At 41.8% G+C, this 18984-nt stretch overlaps 1 protein-coding gene across 1 annotated transcript in view; it reads right to left on the bottom strand.

Moving 5' to 3' along the window:
* Positions 1-18984, bottom strand: part of LOC137879415 (protein bicaudal C homolog 1-like) — a 54625-nt gene that overhangs the window by 22032 nt on the left and 13609 nt on the right. The window contains exons 2-5 of the mRNA XM_068720114.1: positions 13548-13594; positions 6667-6736; positions 2772-2851; positions 797-955 (exon numbers count right to left, since the gene is read on the bottom strand). Coding sequence (XP_068576215.1) covers positions 797-955; positions 2772-2851; positions 6667-6736; positions 13548-13594 — 356 coding nt within the window. The remainder of the gene's footprint in view (positions 1-796; positions 956-2771; positions 2852-6666; positions 6737-13547; positions 13595-18984) is intronic.

The raw sequence follows: 18984 nt of genomic DNA, 5'->3' as shown, positions 1-18984 counted from the left end.
ACTGCACTTCAATATGCTCTGTGGCTAAAAAAAGCCAGTAAGCTTTTGAAACCAGAAAAAAAGAGACAGCTTAAGGGGTCTTGGGCCTAAAAAGGAGTCTCTTGCTACTTATCAGCGTGTACTTGCATCATGAGAGTAGGACTGGAGGGAGTTTAACAGTCTATGAGGTACAGAGTACTGGCAGGTTCAATGGTCTGTTGCACACTGTAGGCACACCTCACTATGCAAAATCCACAGAGATAAGTTAAAATCAGTGAAGTAGACCTTTAAGAATAAATTAACAGCGCACCTGCCAAGTTAATTTACTGGCTACTCTGCTGAACTCCTCATACTACAATTTAATGGTAATTACAACCGGATCCTGCTGCTCTTCTATACCGAGTCCAGCCAAAACACATTGGCTTCCTCTGGGTTGGCCAATCAAAACAGCCAGCTGAACCAACTCTCTGCAACCTGACCAGCCCCCGAGATCATGTGGCAGTTAATGAATAGGCTGAATGGCAGCATGCACAGATAAAAATAAATAAATAAAGAAAAACATTTAGAACTACTTAAGCTACTACAGAAGAAAGTAAATCAAGGAAGGGTGACAAACACTCCGGGCTGCAGAATGCAATATAGTTACACTCAAAACATCAATCGTGCGATGTTGTGGTTCAAGAGATTAGAGTAGAATATTTGATGGGGAGAACTGTTTGATCGACCAGCAGTAAACAGCTCGCTCCCTCCATCTATCTCTCATGCCTCAGTGAGAACAGTAGAGCACAATATAAATCTATGTAGTAGCCCCACAAACCTGGTTGCTTTTCTCTGCCTGGTTGTTCCTGTTAGAGTCTGGGAAATGGATGTGGCAACCCGTCTCCTCCATCACCCTCTTGATGTTGTTGCCACCTTTGCCAATAACGTGAGAGTGCTCTGTGTGAGAGACGTCCATCTTCAGAGTTACCCTGTTACTCTAATGAGCAGGAAAGAGAGATAGAGGGCTGCATTGAAATGATGATTGATAACGCTTGCAGTAGCTCAGTGAGTGGAGAAAGGTGCATGCTATTATTCTTGTGTTTGAAAGGCACTTAATTCACCTAACGCTGCCCCACCCATTTTTTTTCAAATTTCGGTTCGAACGCAATTGTGTTCATTCTTACGGTTTAGCGCTAGTAGCATTGTAAACAACTGACAGCCATCGGTGACTGGGAGGACGACAAAGGAAAATAACCTGAAAACACATTTGACTGAAAGGATATTTTTGAATTACTTTGAGTGTCTCGCGGCATAGATGGCTCCACGATGAGGATCCACAAAAGTACCGAACCATATCAGTACCTGCCGGTCGGGTTAAAAGCACATGTGGACAGTGTTTTTCTGTAATGACTCTCACTGCCAGAAGGGCAAACAAAGGTCCACACACATAGTTGATTAAATATTAGTTAATGTGGAGAGCAAATTAAACCAACTTGTCTGTCTGCTAGTAGTGTGACGGCCCCCAGGGCCTCTGCTAGGACTTGTATGTGTTGTGTTGCTATGTTGCTAGCAAGCCAGCTACTAGCCAAATTGGTGGTTCTTGGTTTAATGTTTTTTTTTTTTTTTTTTTTAATAACCCATAGTTAAACCTGCAGTGTGGACCTGTATCCACCCCTTCTGGCTTTGAGAGTAATTACAAAAACACTGTCGACATTTGCGTTTTTGTACGCGCACCTGCTGATCTCACACAGCCAGCAGCTCCTCACAGCTCCAAAAACGTCAGGGTAAATTTCCAAACAGCCGTTATTTGGATAAACCGATCACCTATTGGGAATCTAAAAAATTACTTTCTCAACTGAAAAAATATCTTTTCGCTCTTTTCAAAGCTTAAAAACAGTTTTTTTTGGCATTAAAAAGATGATAAAGCTAGTGACCTGAAGTATAATAATCAAACTTCTGCTTTAAAATGGAATTTAAGATTACAAAATGATGCAATAAAGAAGCGCCCTACTTCAGGCAAAGAATAGTCTGACCAAATACTAAACTTTATAAAGCAAATTTCAGGACTGCATTTATTGCACTGTGTAAAAACATTGAACATGATAGTGTATCATTATCAAATCAAATCACAGCGATGTGACATTTAAAAGAGTATAAACAAACAACAAGGAGGACCAAGACAAACTGCTCTCTCTGGTTCCCGCTGATTATAAATGCTCCGTCACTGAACAGCATCTGTCCCCTTTACTCCATCTCGACAGTCACGATACCCAAAACTTACAATTTCCCCTTTTTTAAACACTTTCACATGTTGCAGTCATTTCAAAAAGAGGCAAATAAGCAACAAAACATGGATTGCATTAAAGAAACCAATCATATTATGAAATAACTGTCTGCCAGACTGAAATGGCCATTTCGTGACAAAGCCATATTAGATGCTATAAACTAAGCCAATCATTGTTCCTTTGCATTCGGCTGTTCAAAGTGCATGGATGATTGCCTGCCCCCAGGGGGTGCTACAGTGCAGTCACCCAGGTACTTTATTTCTTGTGTTGCCATGGCAATAAAAGCCTGCATGCACACAAGATGCAATCCACTGCAAGGTTTTGGGATGCGAGTATCTGGAGAGATTAGTCCCAAGTTTGTACCACACTGCTGTGAGCAATCTGTCACTTGGCCAGCGGGAGAGCCGAGGTGAAATACATTCGGTTCAAACTGAACACCAAGAAAAGGCGAGAAAGAGGAGACTGGGGAGAGAATTACACACATACACATGAAGTCTATCTTCACTGTGATAAAGATGTTTACTGTACCTTTGTGTCAAGGACGGACATAATTCTGTCTTTGGCTTCCCTCACATTCTCCCTCTTCCCGCACACCTTGATGTGTGGATCTGCAGGGAGAAAAGGTAGACATTATTAAAAGTGGGAGAAAGAGAGAGCATGTTTAATGTATGTTCAGTGTGTGTGTGTGTGTGTGTGTGTGTGTGTGTGTGTGTGTGCGAGAGCACTAACACCTTGTTTTATCCTTTAAGAGATATAATGTGAGAGAGTGGGACACAAGTCAAATCCATTTAACCAAACATTACACAGCAGTCTGGATGCGTCAACAAATTACAACGTGTCGGAGAAAAGCTCTGCAACAGTAATTGCTGCTTTGATATCTACCGAGTCTCATTTAAGTCGGCAAGCATCCACACCGTGCGGGGCTTGGGGGGGGGGGGCTCTGTGGAAATTATATTCAGGCACAATCCGTCAGTCAGAGTCGACAGGAACACCATTAGCTGGAGAGAATTGTTCTGCTGCAAATTAGCCTCAATAGAAAAGACAATCATGTGACGCTTGTCGCCTCATTTTCCTGGACCTCATTCTGTCATTCAGTGACTGCAAAAATATACAGCAACTCATTTTTCAGCGTCTTTCATAGTCGCACATGACTCAGCATGTGCTCTTTATCAGCGGTCACACACAGCCGTCTCCTCAAAAAAAATGACTAGATACGATCCAGCAACAGAAACTGCCACATCCTGAAATTCTTGTATAAACACACTCAGTGGGCACACAGACGGTCGCGCTAGTAAAAAAGTCCTAATAGCTTGAGTAAACTGTGCTTCCAGAGCCTTTAAATACTTCAGTGAAAATAACCAAAACACTGCATACCAAAACCGTTCACAGCTAATGCTTGTGTCTGTGTAGGGTTGAATAAGCCTACATCTGGCTCTGCCGCATGCCGGACCCCTGGAGAACGCGAATGTGAAAACACATGAACACACACAGAAATTCAAATGTGCACAGGCATGTACTACACACTCATGGTCCATCGCCCCTATGTGCTAACTGTACTGAGCAGCAGGAAGTCGACTAAGCCCCCTTCCAGGAATACCCCTCCCCATCCACACACTTACAGCATCGACAGCATGGGAGTGAAAAGTCCTAAACTAGAAAAAAAACAAAAAAACGATGTTCAGAATTGGCAATGCCAAGGGAAGTTCCCAATTTACAGAATGCTTTTGATGATGAATAACTCTCAAAGGCCAAACCAAGACGCTCTCCACGGAGCTGCAAAATACGAGAGAGAGCAGCAGAGCACGGGTTGGCTACAATGAAATTCTGTTTTATAGAGGTATCTGAAGGAGGTTCTGCTCTCCGTTTCATGTGCACTGGGAACTATGGGGAACAGAGAGTGCCAGCAAACAAGCACTGGTCTTGTTAAGAGTGGCACGGGGGTCAGGCAACCTCAGCCCACACTACAAGAGATGCTAGATCTGAAGAGTAACAAGCGGGAAGGAACTAAACAAAAACCGAGCTGCAGTCTGAGATGGGAAAACAAAACCAAAGACAACAAAAGGAAAAAGAGCGGAAAAAGTGGTTAGAGCCCTATCACAGTCTCCGAGCTGGTTCCAGGAACTTTTCCCATCATACAGCTGTTGCTGTGAACAATAGAAATCCCTCCACTTCCTCCTGTGGCACCAACTGTGACCATCAGAGGGAGTATAGCTCTTCCAGTGACTAACCTGCTCTGCACATCTGGCAAACATTAGCCAGCCTAAACGAGTGTTGCAGTCGAGATGTAGAACACCCCCGCATTTTTAGAAATGGAGTGTGCTGTATGCTTATTTTTGATGATTGATTGTGGAATAAAAAATGAACACCTTAAGTCTTAATTTGGCACACAGAACAGCTGGAAAAGCAAACAAAAACAAGAGAAGACTTGCAGCTGCAAAAAGTGAACGTTTTCAGTCGCACGGATTTTACATAGTTCCACTTGACGGAGAAGAAACCTTCTGACCCAGAGCTCCGTGTTGGCAAAGCTAACGCATTTTTCCAGCTGAGGACTACATTCAAAAATACCACACAAATGAAAGGAATTAAGTCCTTTTGGCCTGGCCTTTCTCATTCAAAACATCTGCAGATATGTTGACACGCAAAACTAGTAGGATTAAAGTAGGATTAATATTACGATATTTTTCACACACAAACAAAAATCTTAAAATCAGACTTTCAGAAATAAAAACATAAAGGCAATCTCACAGTATTGACCGTTCCGTCACACGGTGCTGAAGTGGCAGACCTGCATTGAGTGATATGGCTCCTCACTGTATTAAATCACCAACATTGCGCTGATGACGGCTTGCCCTCAGGGGCTAACAACTGGCCTTATCACACCTGTGCAGGTGGCAGGGACAGCCAGCCAGCCACAGGTGATAAAATAAATAGAGGAGCTGGCATTTTGATGTGGTGGGGCCGTGTATAGGGAGAGGTTACAAACATACAACCCACACACACACACACACACACACACACACACACACACCTTCTGCTATCCTGCCGAGTGTAACCGATTCCAGACTACACATGAAAGACAACACTAATGCAAGACACGGCAAACTAACACCCCTAAAGGAGTATGATTTTAGATAAGAATAACTCAAAACAACTACATCGCCAGCTATTTTAAGAACAGAGCAAAGAACGTTTTGTGTTGGTCGTATCAAATGAAAGGGACGAAAGGAATGCAGATCATTGTCTCCGGTAATATTCCTGATGGCTTCTGTGAGGTTTTAACGAAAGCAGAATTTAAGATGCAAGAATACGTAAGAAGTAGAACATTCTTTATTCTCTTCAGCTCCCATGAGCCCAGGTTGTTAAAACACAGTCAGCTTGACATGTCTCTTCTCCCACAAACACATTCGCTCATAAGATAACTGTAAGTGATTAGCCAACATTCTTCCCCTCGGCTCCTCTCGGTTTACGCAACACAGAGAGAGAAAAAAAAATCAAAGGGCAGAATTCTAAATATTCGTATACAAAACATCTTTCCCAGGTGGTGTTGGTTTTGTGAATGAACTTATACTTGGGATGAATGGATGGTTGTATGTGAATAACTTGCCAGGGCTTACAGTTGATTAAGTATCTAGAGGGGGAAAATGTTCTGATGTAACTCCATCAACTATTTTCTGTACAGAGTGAGTGAGGAAGTTACATAATGTCATCGGATTCCACATCTGGCTGGAAGACGCACACTGACAATTCTCCTGAGAACAACAAAGCGGGCACAGCTACACCTACTCCTTCAACCCCGCCTCACCCCCCTCCCGGAAGAGCTTTAAATAACCGTGATAATGTTTTATTGGTAACAGAGTGCTAGAACAACTGGGCCAATAAATGAGGGAGCTTCGATACAAGCGACTCCCACCCCTCCTCCTCTACAGCAAAAATCACAAAAAATTCCTCAGTGCAGATGATGTTTCATCTTTTCAAACTTCTCTATTCAATTTTTAATAATGAATGCTAGAGCAACCTTGAAATACTTCCTTCTTGTCCGTCTGAGTCCAATGACTTTCCTGAGAACATATTTCTGGTTAAAACAACATTGACTCATAATCATTAACTTATGTTAGGTGGAAAACTATCACAACTATGTCATTACCTGCCATTTACACATTTGGTTTAGTTTAGCTCTCGGTTTTGTTGCTACACATCTTAGAAATTACTTGAGAGCATCAGATACGAAACTTAAGCCTGAGCTTATGGACTTTGATGCATGGCAAGTTAGCTCCTCATTTGAAATCAGATTCATAGATTCTGTGGGTCCATCATTCTACAAACACTCAAGTCACACAAGGTAAAAGCAGTGGAAGAAGTAAATGGATCCAATATAAGAATACTGTGGATATGGGATTACTAAGAAAAATGAAAAGAAAGTCACCTTTTTTGGACTTGGCTCCGATTTTCAGTTTAGACGGCCAGGCGATCTGCGTTTGGGTTTCATCCATGATCTGGAAGAGAATGAAGGACGCTGACATTAACTTACTACAGATGTCAGTATGGGCAGTTAAAAAAACCTTGATTCTTCAATCATGATAATCATGATTATATAGTTATGTAGTAGCACACTCTGAACTCCATTGCTCACATTATTTAGCAGAGGATGGCAGAAGAATAAGTTATGAGCCTATACATATATATGTATGTTCATCATTATGCTATACTTAAATACCGGTATTGGTCACAGAAACCTTTGGGCTGTAGTCAGTATTATATACTGTAGGACCTTGGTAGACTTTTTTTTTTTTCAGTGTCTTAATGTGGTTTGGGCTTAGCTTGAAGTGTGGACAACTATTCACTGCTTCTCCTTTACTTGGAAACATTAATTTTCTGACTTCAGAGAACATGAAACAAGTATTAACATCCAACAGTTACAAAAAAAAGCCTTACACGAATAAAAAAATATATAAAAACATATTCATAAGTTATGGAACGCCAGGGAAAAGTCAAAGGAGCTGCGAGTCCAGTTTGAAATATGTCTGATGATATAAGCTCATGTGTCCAGACACTGCTTTGTTTCTGCTCAACAGCCAAATCCTCCCTCCCTAACACCACCAAAGTACGAAACAAAGAAGAATATCCACTGCGTACACGTGAAGAATATCTATGTGAGAGCCCATTGACAAGTCTAGTCATCGTAACCAGGAGCACAACACTGCTTATAGCACAAAGAGAAAAAACAAGAGTAAGGAGCTGGTCAAGACGCTGTCAGCGTTCCAATCAGGGGAAATCTATTACTCTTCTTTTCAACCTCGAGGAAGCTCACCTTGCTTAGCTTCCTGGCTACAAATCCACAAACATACCCCTTGAGGGCTGTCTGCCATGACGAGTGGTTGATGTTAGTGGGAAAAAAAACAAGGGGAAAAAACTGTCAAACCCTTCCAAAAAAATGCGAGGCTTACATGCTCTCTCCTAATGGCTCTGTCCTCCATATGCACTATACTTGTTTTCACAAGGGCCTTTTTGTTTGCTTTAATACTTTCCAAGGGAATTGGGGTTTTCGGGGCGGAGAAGAGAAGATATGAAGTTTTTAAAGCTTCAGGCACGTGATCAAGAACTTGAGGACGGCTTCAATCCATTACATTAGCAGCACTTAATATTCCTTGGTGGTCCAGTGCATTAAGCAATGAGGCACAAATGGGAGAGAGAGTGACTTAAGAGCCATCAGCACTACCAATGAAGATAGGATGCTGGGTTTATTAGCAAAGCAATTCACAGCCTTAATTAAGTTTTTTTTTTTTCTCTACAAACATTTTCAAATCTTATCTGCTATTTTCCCTTGCCAAATACCAACAACAGCCTGTACTCATAAGGGAACTGGTGCACAAATCCAAAAAGGAAGTGCTTAAATTCCCCCATATGCTCTCCTGGAAGTAGCATGGTCTGTTTGGCATCCTTTACAACAAACTCTGACAGCGTGTCCACCGCCAGTCTCACGTACCTGTAAAACAAGAGAGACAGCTCTGAAAAGCCTGATGTGTGCCTCTTTTTTACTTTGCAGCTGTAAACTCCATGACTCCATGATGGTTGACTGGAAGCCCTTTCAAGCCTCACTGATTTTCTACAACATCCTATAATCACATATAAAAATGGACGTCCTAGACGAGCAACAGAATGAGGTGCTTGGCCAACCGTTCTGCCACTAGCAGACAAAGATGAACCAAATCAGTTTGAACTTTTATTAAGCACCATTTGATTCATGAAAAGCAAGTTGCACAATATTTTTTTTTAGCTCTCAATGTTGTAAACAAAGCAAAAAATGAAGTACTCTTACTTCAAAAAGAAGAGTTTGTCTGTTCTTTAGAAAAACTGGATTCCGCAATCCTCAGAAAAATTTATAAAACTGATCGATGTAAGCTAATAAAATTATTGCAAAACACATTTGTACAACAGTTGGAGAGTTGTTGCATTCTTCCTCTCTCTTAAGCTGTTGGACCAAGTTGTACATCTTTGGGCATTATCATTATGATCTAGCGGCAGAGAAACATGCTTCCAGTCATTCTCCTGATTTCTCCTGATTGTGGCTCTATGTTTACTCCCAGTTTCTATTGAATGAATCATAGAACCAAAAGGAACTTTAGCATCATTCTGTGCAATGAAAATATTTTTTTTTCCATATGATCTCAACTATTTTTGCTTTGGATTCTTCCGTGGCATCATTTAGCGTGACTAAGCTAAAAACAGTTCCAGCTTGCTAATGATCCCCCATTAAAGTCCTCCTTCCATCCTTCGTGCCGCAATAATATTATTATTACCAGTTTATTCACTCAATGATTTTACATGCTATGAAATTTAGGCCTAAAACCCAAATCTGATGAGTTCTGTGTTACTGGGTTTCATACTAGCTGGAGGCACAAGCGACTGTAAACTACAACAGGACACCCTCCCACCGCCGTCTGGTAAAAGGACAATAAATCACAAAGACCCTGTAGCAGAATACAAACATTTCCTCCATCAACTGAAGTCACGTGCTCACACCAACAGCTGGATGCATCACAACATTAAAGGACATTCTGTTCTCTGTGATGAAGAAATTCCTCTACTTCTACGTCCACCTTTCCCATTTCTTTTGGCTTGGTCTCCTGTAATCATGACATATGTGTCTGGTTTTAAATTGAACGCCTCCTTGACAGAATCCACACGTTTAAGAAATTCAACACTGCCGTCCGCAACCTCTCAGAGGCCGCTAAAATTACAGTGGCAATGTGGGGGCAAATGGCAGGCGGGTGATTGTGAGTTCCATATAAAGAGGTCATTAAAAAGTGCCAAGATGTGGAAACATGCAGTGTAGAACAAAAGTAACATCAGAAGTAACTCCAATTACGCTTTCCTAAAATTATCAAACTTTATGGCCTATGCCTCATCAACTTTTTCTCTACAGAGGGCCTTGTTCAGAAAGACCTGTTTCCTGTCCAGTGTTGCTGTTCTTGGCAGCGTTGTGCAGATGGGACTGATTTCTGACAGACCACACACCATTTTAAAAGGGTGGATGGCGTTTATTTTTGTGGAGGGACTAGCAAATACCTCTTAAATGGGTCGAGATATTTGCACAAATTAAGTTACCTATACATTTAGTCATGTTCTCTGCCACTCCGCCCTTTCTGAAATGAATAAATACATAAATGGCTACGGTTCTGATCAGTTTCACGGCACAGCCTTGACATGATAGCTTCTTAGAGGTTTGCAGCTGGTGCATGCAGACGAGCGCAGAGCTGTACGTGAAATCAAACAGGATATCATTAAGAAAATGTCCTGAAAGGCCGTACATGTGTTCAACACACGTGACTGTGTGTGTATGTCTGGATGTGTGCACTATACTATAGCACAGCACCAATCAACATGGCAGAGGCATGTTTCCTGGCCCACACTGTGATGGTGCAGCTGTTGATTCAGCTGGAGTGTGTGTGTGTGTGTGTGTGTGTGTGTGTGTTTGGAAGGGGGACACAGAGGGCTGTTGGGGGATGTAAAGAGACTGACTGAGGGAACAGCGTGGACTAAACAGTCCCCACGAGACACAACAGTCATAACCGAGTTCATGTTAACATCTCGGGTGCTAACTCGCAGCTAAAGCCCCATTGCACCTCGGGGCTAACGCTAACATGTGTATGGTTATGAAAGAGCAACACACATTAGTAGAAAGGCACATCTACAAGAACATCTACTGTTGAAATGTGTCGAGACTACACGTCTTTCACGGCTGCTTGAGAAACAAACATTTGTTTCTATATGTTTTGGTGGCACTCGTACTAACCTTTGTATTTTACCATCTCACACTTTCATGGCAAACAAATATTTCTTCTTTACTGTCCTCAGTTTTCCTATTTTCCCTGTCAGAGCATCGAAATACAAGATGCTTCGGTGCCATGAAGCAAATAAAATAAATTACGCCTGGCCTAAGATCTGAGTGCACTGGCACTTACACATCACGCCTGGCATTATTTACAGAGCCACAACTCCTGGGAAGGAGTGATGGAAGGGGGATCAGGGTTCAAAAGCATCTTTCAAATCCACTCCAAGCTCCTCTGTGGCGCACAGTTATCATCTCCACCAGCCGAGCTTCTCGGCTCTTTGCTGTCCCGCGGCTCAACTTCTGCACAGCTCTCCAAACAGCTTAGCGGTCTGTGCCATGATTTGACACTCCCAACAGTTCTCAGTCCAAAACTTGTGACGGAACTGTTCACTGACGCACGCTTCAAGCAAGTCATTTGCCGAAAAAAAACCAACCTTGTTATACCAGACTGATTAGGACACACAAGTGGTTTAATGAAAATACAAAGATGAAATAATAACAGGAGGGAAGAGGAGGAGCGTAAATGTGAGATAGGAGACCAAAACAACAAAAGAGAAAGAGGGACGTGAAGCTGGCGAGATTCCCCCATGTGAGCTGCAGGGACTTTTGCACGAGGCTCATTTCCCCAGCTGTGGCACCCTCCTGTGGTCCTACTTCATCTGCTATCCTCTTAACTTTCTCACTGGCTACATGGAGGGGGTTATTACAAAATGTTGCTCAGGACTCAGAGGAAGTCCAGCAGACAGTGAGTAAGAGGGTTTGATCGACCACAGCCAGCAGGGCCTGAGGAGAAAGAGCGGGGGTTGACCGTTTTATGTTGCTCTCGTCAGCGACTGAACTCTAAATCTCGCCGCCAAATCTCATTCCCAAAGCCTAACATGTGAAAGTGTGTGCGTCAAACATTGCCTTACGTGAGGGAGAGAGTTGCTACACATGTACTTTATTAGTCTCACTGAGCGCGTGTGTGTGTGTGTGTGTGTGTGTGTGTGTGTGTGTGTGTGTGCGCGTGTGTGTGTTGGGACAGGCAAGGAAGCAGCCCAACTAAGAGTTTCCATTTTCATCAACAAGGTATTTCACACACCCCATCCATTTTCTTTCAACAATACCATTCCACAGTCACACTGGGTGTTTATTTTCCTGACTTTAATTGGGCATGTATGGCGATCACGCTATCAAAGGGAGACTATACAGAGTTATCCAAATGGAAATTCTACAATAAAAACATGTCCTTAACACTCCTTCGCTGCTCTTCGCCAGCCTGCCAACCCAAACAGCTGCACACTAATTTTCTAATTGACAATTTAACCGCTAGTAACCACTGTTTCTTTGAACGAGCTGTGACAGAATACGGGCCAGAGGCTTTCAAAAAAACGTGACGGTCAGAGTCAATACACCGACAGCCGGATTTAGTCAGAATAGCTTTGTGGAGCGAGGCAGACACCTACACTGGATATCTTTAACATTACAGCTATATCCACACCAAAAGAGGTGCAGACAGATTTAGAGAACATCTAGAGTCCTTGTTAAGATTCCTGGGAGGAGGATCTGAAGGCGCCTGGTTTGCATTACTTGCTTCAGGGAGAGTTAAATTGCCTCCTTCTTTGACAGTTAACTCAGCTCCCTAACCTCCAAAACCAAATATGGAAAATAGACAAAAGAAATGCTAAAACAAACCGATGTCCATCATTTATTTCATTACACCCCATTAACATACTATAGAGGGAGTTTAAACATATTCAGGAAACTGGATTTCAAACAAGACTGAATGCATTAGAGTGCACCACATAATTAATGCGATACCAGCTGTCAAAATCCAATTTTGTTGAAAATGTGATTGCTGTCATTTTCAGCACCATGTGATTAGTCTTGATTCATTTTGATACAGCACACACACTTTCCCTCAAATACTTGAGGTTCAAATTAAACAAATAGATCGGATCGAGGTAATTTGTTTGCCAGTTCGTACATTCACCGACTCAACTAATGTTAATCGCTGCTTTCCCTCATAATGATGCTTCGCAAAGAAAAATTAACTGTGTGAGGATTAGGGTTGGGCAACAAGGCAACATTTTTCATCTGTTGTATTACAGTGATTAAGAATCTGAAGACAACCAGGAGCTGATCTGACACCGAGAATCTAATGAAATAGACAAATCATACCAAAAAAATAACCAACAATCGTCAATCTTGTCTGTGCAATATGAAAGTTAAGAAATAGCCTATTTTCTGTGATGTGATTGGTTGCTAGTATGCTATGCTGTCAAGCAATGTAATGGATAAACAGCATTTCTAAGTTTACGATTGTCTTACTGGTGAAATTTTCCATCATGATCAGTGTTATATATCGTCTATAGCTCAAAGCCCTGCTCAGAATTACTTTAAGGAATAAAAAGAATAAGTCACTGTATCGTCAATAATGAACAAAATGATTTCATTGTCAGAGACATTGAGGCTTTAATAGAACATGTGCTTAAAAAACTAATCCTTGTAGTTGGACCTTCTATGAAAGACCATTAGCTAATGAAAATTATTACCTCACAGGGTCACACACTTGACTGATCAATGAGCACCAGAGACACAATGTGAGCAAGTTTCAAGACTATTCAAGATCACTGAGGCAAATCCTTGTTTTATTGGATGTAACGAAGCCTTAAGAGCATTAACTAATTAAATCAGTGACAAAGAAAAAATCAAGTCTCTTTCATTTCAAACACGATAATCTGGTGTATTATGGAATATCATGCAAGTGAGAAAGGCCCACAGTGTTGTGTCAGCTGTGTTACAGGATCAGAGCCCCGGAGTGATTCAACGTCATTGTCGCTCCGTTGTTTCAGTTTGTTTTGATCTGCAATTATGAGTGACTGGAGGAGCACCTGACACCTGCTCCCTAAACCAAGAGAGAAGCGCAGCTCGGTGGGCTTGAACGCAACCTAAAAGACAAAGCAAACACAATCCAAGTGCACAGGACTCACCTTCTGAAAGAAATCCTCCCCTCCGTTGACTCTCCCCTCAGAGGCAGCTAGAGTGAGACAGAGAAAGAGAAAAATAAATTCATAAAATCCACACAAAGACAGCTCAGTTCTTTTTTACACAACGTAACCTTAACATGGCCAAAATCACAAACAGATTATCCAGTCGCCTCAAAATGTTATGGTATCTTAACACAGAGCAGTGCTTATGGTGGATCTCCATTTCTTTGGATATTTTGTTTGGCATAATGGAAAAAAATGTTCCGAGTCATTTTCTATAATCCTGGAGATTGGATACAGCTTCTGTGTGACAAATTGATGGCTACAGTGAAAATATTTTGAAGTAGGCGTTAATGAAGTATCTTATCCCACACTTGGGTCAACTGGTGTCTATTTCGCACTTCTTAAAAGGACTTTCACACTTTGGAAATTTGTCTGTCAGCATACTGTACACTTCCGCCGCTGGGGACTACAGTATCTAAAGACTTTAAAAACTTAACTGCCTATTTCGAAACAAAATAAGCACTTAGGAAAGTCCCGGTACTTTAAAAGTCATTTTCAGGTGAAAAAGCCAAGAAACTCCCTCAGCTGATACAGTGAGCTGGATAGAAACAGAGGTCCAACCACCAAAACAAATCAGGCCTGTAGTCCCTCCAACACATCTGCAAGTCCTTTGAGCTGTGGCTGCTCTGTTGATGCTGAATACATGTCTGCTCTCCGAGGAGGATTCTCATGTTCCTCTGTCATCTGGGAGTACAGGGAAGGCTTCATGATGCCTTACAGACGGCGTTCTTGAGATGGATCTGTTGCCGTCTCACGGATGTAGATTTGTCTCAATGTTATTTGTGTGAACACATCAAGTGTAATACGTAAATATGAAAGACCTTCCACAAATACAAAAAAAGATTTAACTCACAAAAGATATTTTGCAAATATAAAGCAGATCTGCAAATACACAAAACAAATTCGACAAAACAAATTAATGCTTAAGCCTCAATGTCGGTACAAAAATGCACTTGTATCATGGCCATTTTGGGATGGCCCATGATGTCATTGTTGTCATTTCCGCATTTCAAAGTAAGAGCATGCAGTCTCTCTATGAGCAGTTTCTTTTTTTAAATAACCAGCAATAAGTAACATACATGTATTATTCTATAATGTAATTGTGACACAGTGAGTGTGTGTTTATTTGTTGCATGTATATTATCTAGCACACACATTTACATTTCTGATTCAGAATGAAAGGTGTGAGGACTCTTGTGGGCAACGTTCAGGTCCACCTGAATCTATCTATCTATCTATCTATCTATCTATCTATCTATCTATCTATCTATCTATCTATCTATCTATCTATGATTTTTGCTCGGACTGGCGTAAAGCACGTCTGTGTGAAAGATGCTTTTAAAACTGTGTGTGTAAAAAGCAAATCCGCAAACCTAAGTTCCTGAATGTCTGAATAAAAGTTATAAATGAAAAGCATTTGGTAATATCTTCCCAACATTTTCATGGAATTTGTTTATTTGCCAGTTTTACAGTTCAGGCATAAATGCTGGCCTCAAGAATGATGGTATGATTAAAAGAAAACCAAAGTCCTGCTAGAATCTGCAGAATACAATGCTTCCATTTCAGAATGAATGGTTGGATGTGTCCTATAAAATGTCTGTTCCTCTTAAAAGTATGTCTGCAGTGCACACAGTAAGACGTGAAACCTGGGTGTGAAAGGCATTGTTATGACTTCAGCCATCAACACCACATTTCAAAGCACAAAAAAGAGAAAATGAAAACCCTCACGAAACACAATTTCATTTTCCACCAGACCTGTCATTATGGCCTTTGGTGATACATCATGAGGATTTAACACATGCTTGTACTTAACGCAGGCTGCCCAGTAAACACGTGCAGGCCGCAGTTTATGAAGCCATGGAGACAGACAGACAGACCCTTGGCTCTACGAGTTCGTCGTTTTTTGGATGAAATTTGTGAACACATCAAACGCTCAGCACCCGATCACACTGATAACAGATGAATCCTGGCTACTCTTTGGCTTGTCACTCAAGACGGAATAATAATAATAAAAGGAAATCTATGAAGGATATGGATTAGAAACTGATGGCCAATGTAGGCTAACAGCATTTCAGAGTCAGTTTACATAGAGCGGTCACGGACATGAAGGAAACACTCACGCCATCAACTATAACCTGAAACCACTATCCTGTGTAGCCTCAATTTAAACAAGACAATGTCCAATTCAATACTTCACCCACGAAGTAAAGCGAAGAAACAGACATCCAAATATGTCAATGTTTTCATCACTTTACCTGCTTTGGAAACACAGTTTCACGGTCGTGACTCCCATAGAAGAGTGGCATCAGCAGATGGAGAGTGTCACAGATGGGGAAATAACAAAGTTGCTGAAGCAATGTTGGATGTCGCTTTAGCTGCTTCAAGGGCCACAGATTTTTGTTTAAAGTTAGTCATCTTACAGGGCGGCTGGTGCTCGTAGTGATGCACTTGGCTTACAGCCAGATGCTGTGTATAAATAGAGAAGACAGTAATGACATGCAGCTCGCCATGAACACCAATGTGGACTGAATTTAACAAACAATTAAAAACAGTTAGGGCTACAGTTTAAACATTTCTTTGTGTTCAATAGTAATTTATACTATAAATATTATAGTTGTTGGTCAACGCTATACCAAACTCTTTATCTCTTTATCTCATGCGATTGTATTTAAATACCTACTGAGACAGCATTTGAACTTTTTAAGATTGGGAATTTGAGCTGTGGGAAGTGGACAGACACTTGTAGAATAAACAATTCAAAAAGTTATCCACAGATTAACCGACATTGATGAAACATGACTGAGTTGCAGCCTTGGCTGATGATAAAACAAGCTGCTCTGCATTTACGCCAAAGGAAATAGATTTGGTTATCTTGATGACAGTAAATAGAAGTGTTTAGATAGCGTTCAGCTTTGAGGTGGAATGACTAAGAACAGCTCTGTCTCTTTTCAGGTGGCCTGAAGTTCTCCAAGTTTATGAAAGACCCACGTTACTGCGAGCATTTCCTGTAAGAACTAAGACAAACAAAGAGGAGCGCAGCGACATCTAACATCTACTTGTCTACTCAAACTGTCTAGTAGTGCTCGTTTTTCTCTCTGGGATTTACTTTTGTTTAGTTGATAAAAGAATACCAAAAGCCTCTTTAAGTGGCAAAGGAGTCAGATAAAAAACATGGTAAACCAATTAAAATGCCACTTACAACATTACATTACAGTCATTTAGCAGATGCTTTTATCCAAAGCGACTTACAATAAGTGCATTCAACATAGGTATTCAAAAGAACTACTGGTCACCAGAAGTCATAAGTACATTTCCTTTTCCAAACAAGCATCTAAGAGCATGAAGCAGAGCATAACTCAGAGCCAAAGTAAAGTGCAGAAACAAGAAAAACAGTTAGTGCTATAAGTAATATGAATACAATAAGTGCAACAAGCTAGTATGAATACAATAAGTGCTAAGTGGAAGGCTCAGGGTAGCACTTCCTGAAGAGGTGGGTTTTCAGCCTGCGCCGAAAGATTGGCAGCGACTCTGCTGTCCTGACGTCAGTGGGAAGTTCATTCCACCACTGTGGGGCCAGGACAGAAAACAGCCGTGACCGGGTCGATCGGCCGCCAGGACCTCTGAGCGACGGGGCAACCAATCGCCCCGAGGCAGCAGAGCGAAGTGGTCGGGCGGGGGTGTAGGGCTTGACCATGGCCTGGAGATAGGAAGGAGCTGCTCCTTTCACTGCCCTGTAGGCTAGCACCAGAGTCTTAAACTGGATGCGAGCTCTTACAGGTAGCCAGTGTAGAGAACGGAGAAAGGAAGTCGTGTGGGAGAACTTGGGGCGATTGAACACCAGGCGAGCTGCGGCTTTCTGGACAAGCTCCAGAGGTCTGTTGGCCGTCGCCGGGGCTCCAGTAAGTAGAGAGTTGCAGTAGTCCAGGCGGGAGATGACAAGAGCCTGGATGAGAACCTGCGCCGTCTCGTCAGTGAGGAAGGGACGAATCCTCCTTACAAGTCATAATACTCTCCTCAGTAATGCTGTTGAACTTTGGATTCTTTTGATCATGCAGAACAACCCAACATATGCTTCACTTGGACTGTCACTGATTTGGAAACTTACTGGATATGTAACAGAGGTCTGGTATTATTCACAGAGAAAACATTTACCGAGAAGGAAAAAGAAAAACAACCTGCGCTGCGTGTCTGGCCGGGTTGTGAGGATGCTGTCGGGCGAAGTGACAGATGTGACTTTGTGTAGCTAAAGCTTCTGTGAGGCTCAGCAAGCAGGGCCGGTAATTAAACAACAAGCCATGTGCAGCTAGCATTGGCATGATAACTATATTTAAAGTTCAGTAAATTCCATTTCAGCTGCACCCAAAAACTGCCTAATGAAATTTTAAATTTGACATCAAAAAGTATTTCCATAGAAACACTAAAGTGCAACGAGTTACACGCAATCTCCTCTTCTCCTAAACACATGCACATTCAAAAGATGCATTACTGGACGTGCTGATCTTTGCACATCTCCTGTAAGTATTTAATTCAACATCAGTGTGGGAGATGCAGGAGAGAGTCATACACATGTGAACATACCAAATGGCAGCTCTTTCCTTTTTACTCCTATCAGCCTATCAAGCCAACTGATGAATTAAAACGTCACACAAACTATAAAAAAAGTTTGCTGATACTGAGTCAGCAGTATTACATTTCAACCCGTATGTCAAAAACTCTGATTTCAGAGTCAAACGAGGCCTTATGGCATGATTCAGGAGACAACAAACAACATGAGATATAAAATGTTTTGTTTTTTTTGTTTTACCTTGAAACAACCAAAGACCAACACAAACAACTGCAACAACATTTTTGGCACTTGAGCCGAGAGGAATCTGGTTTGGAACTTGAGTGAAAACATGAACCATGTGCTGAGAGCAAAACATCCTGTCGGCACATGTGTGGTGTGTAAACCGGCCGTGGGAGAACCCGGAGCAGAGACAGGAGGGGTGCAGCAGGGTGACCTATGAATTCAGATAGTCCTATAGTCTCATCCTACCCTAAAAAACGTGGGAGGGGCTTCTTAGAGCCGACAGACTTTCTTCATTACCACAAGCACTGGTCCGGTTCAAGACCTCTGAATAGAAGGTTAAGTGTATTCCTGGATGTAAAAACAACTGAGCTAATGAGAGCTTTGTAGGGGGGATTAAGAAGAGGGACGTCAGTCATCCTGTGTGAGAGCCGTAACTATGGTGACAAGCATGAATGAGATGATCACAGTGAGTTTGTTGTAGGATGAGCTACAGAAATAAGTTAAAATCAGTGTATGTTATACACCGGAAGAAACATCTCTGCTTCGGGTTAGCTGCTCAAGGCCCTCCCTGTTGTGGGTAGTTGTGGC

This window comes from Cebidichthys violaceus, unplaced genomic scaffold (assembly GCF_023349555.1).
Source record: "Cebidichthys violaceus isolate CVI_PGR_0920_01 unplaced genomic scaffold, fCebVio1.0.p SCAF_10, whole genome shotgun sequence".
Lineage (NCBI taxonomy): Eukaryota > Metazoa > Chordata > Actinopteri > Perciformes > Stichaeidae > Cebidichthys > Cebidichthys violaceus.
This window is presented reverse-complemented; position numbering and strand designations above follow the sequence as displayed.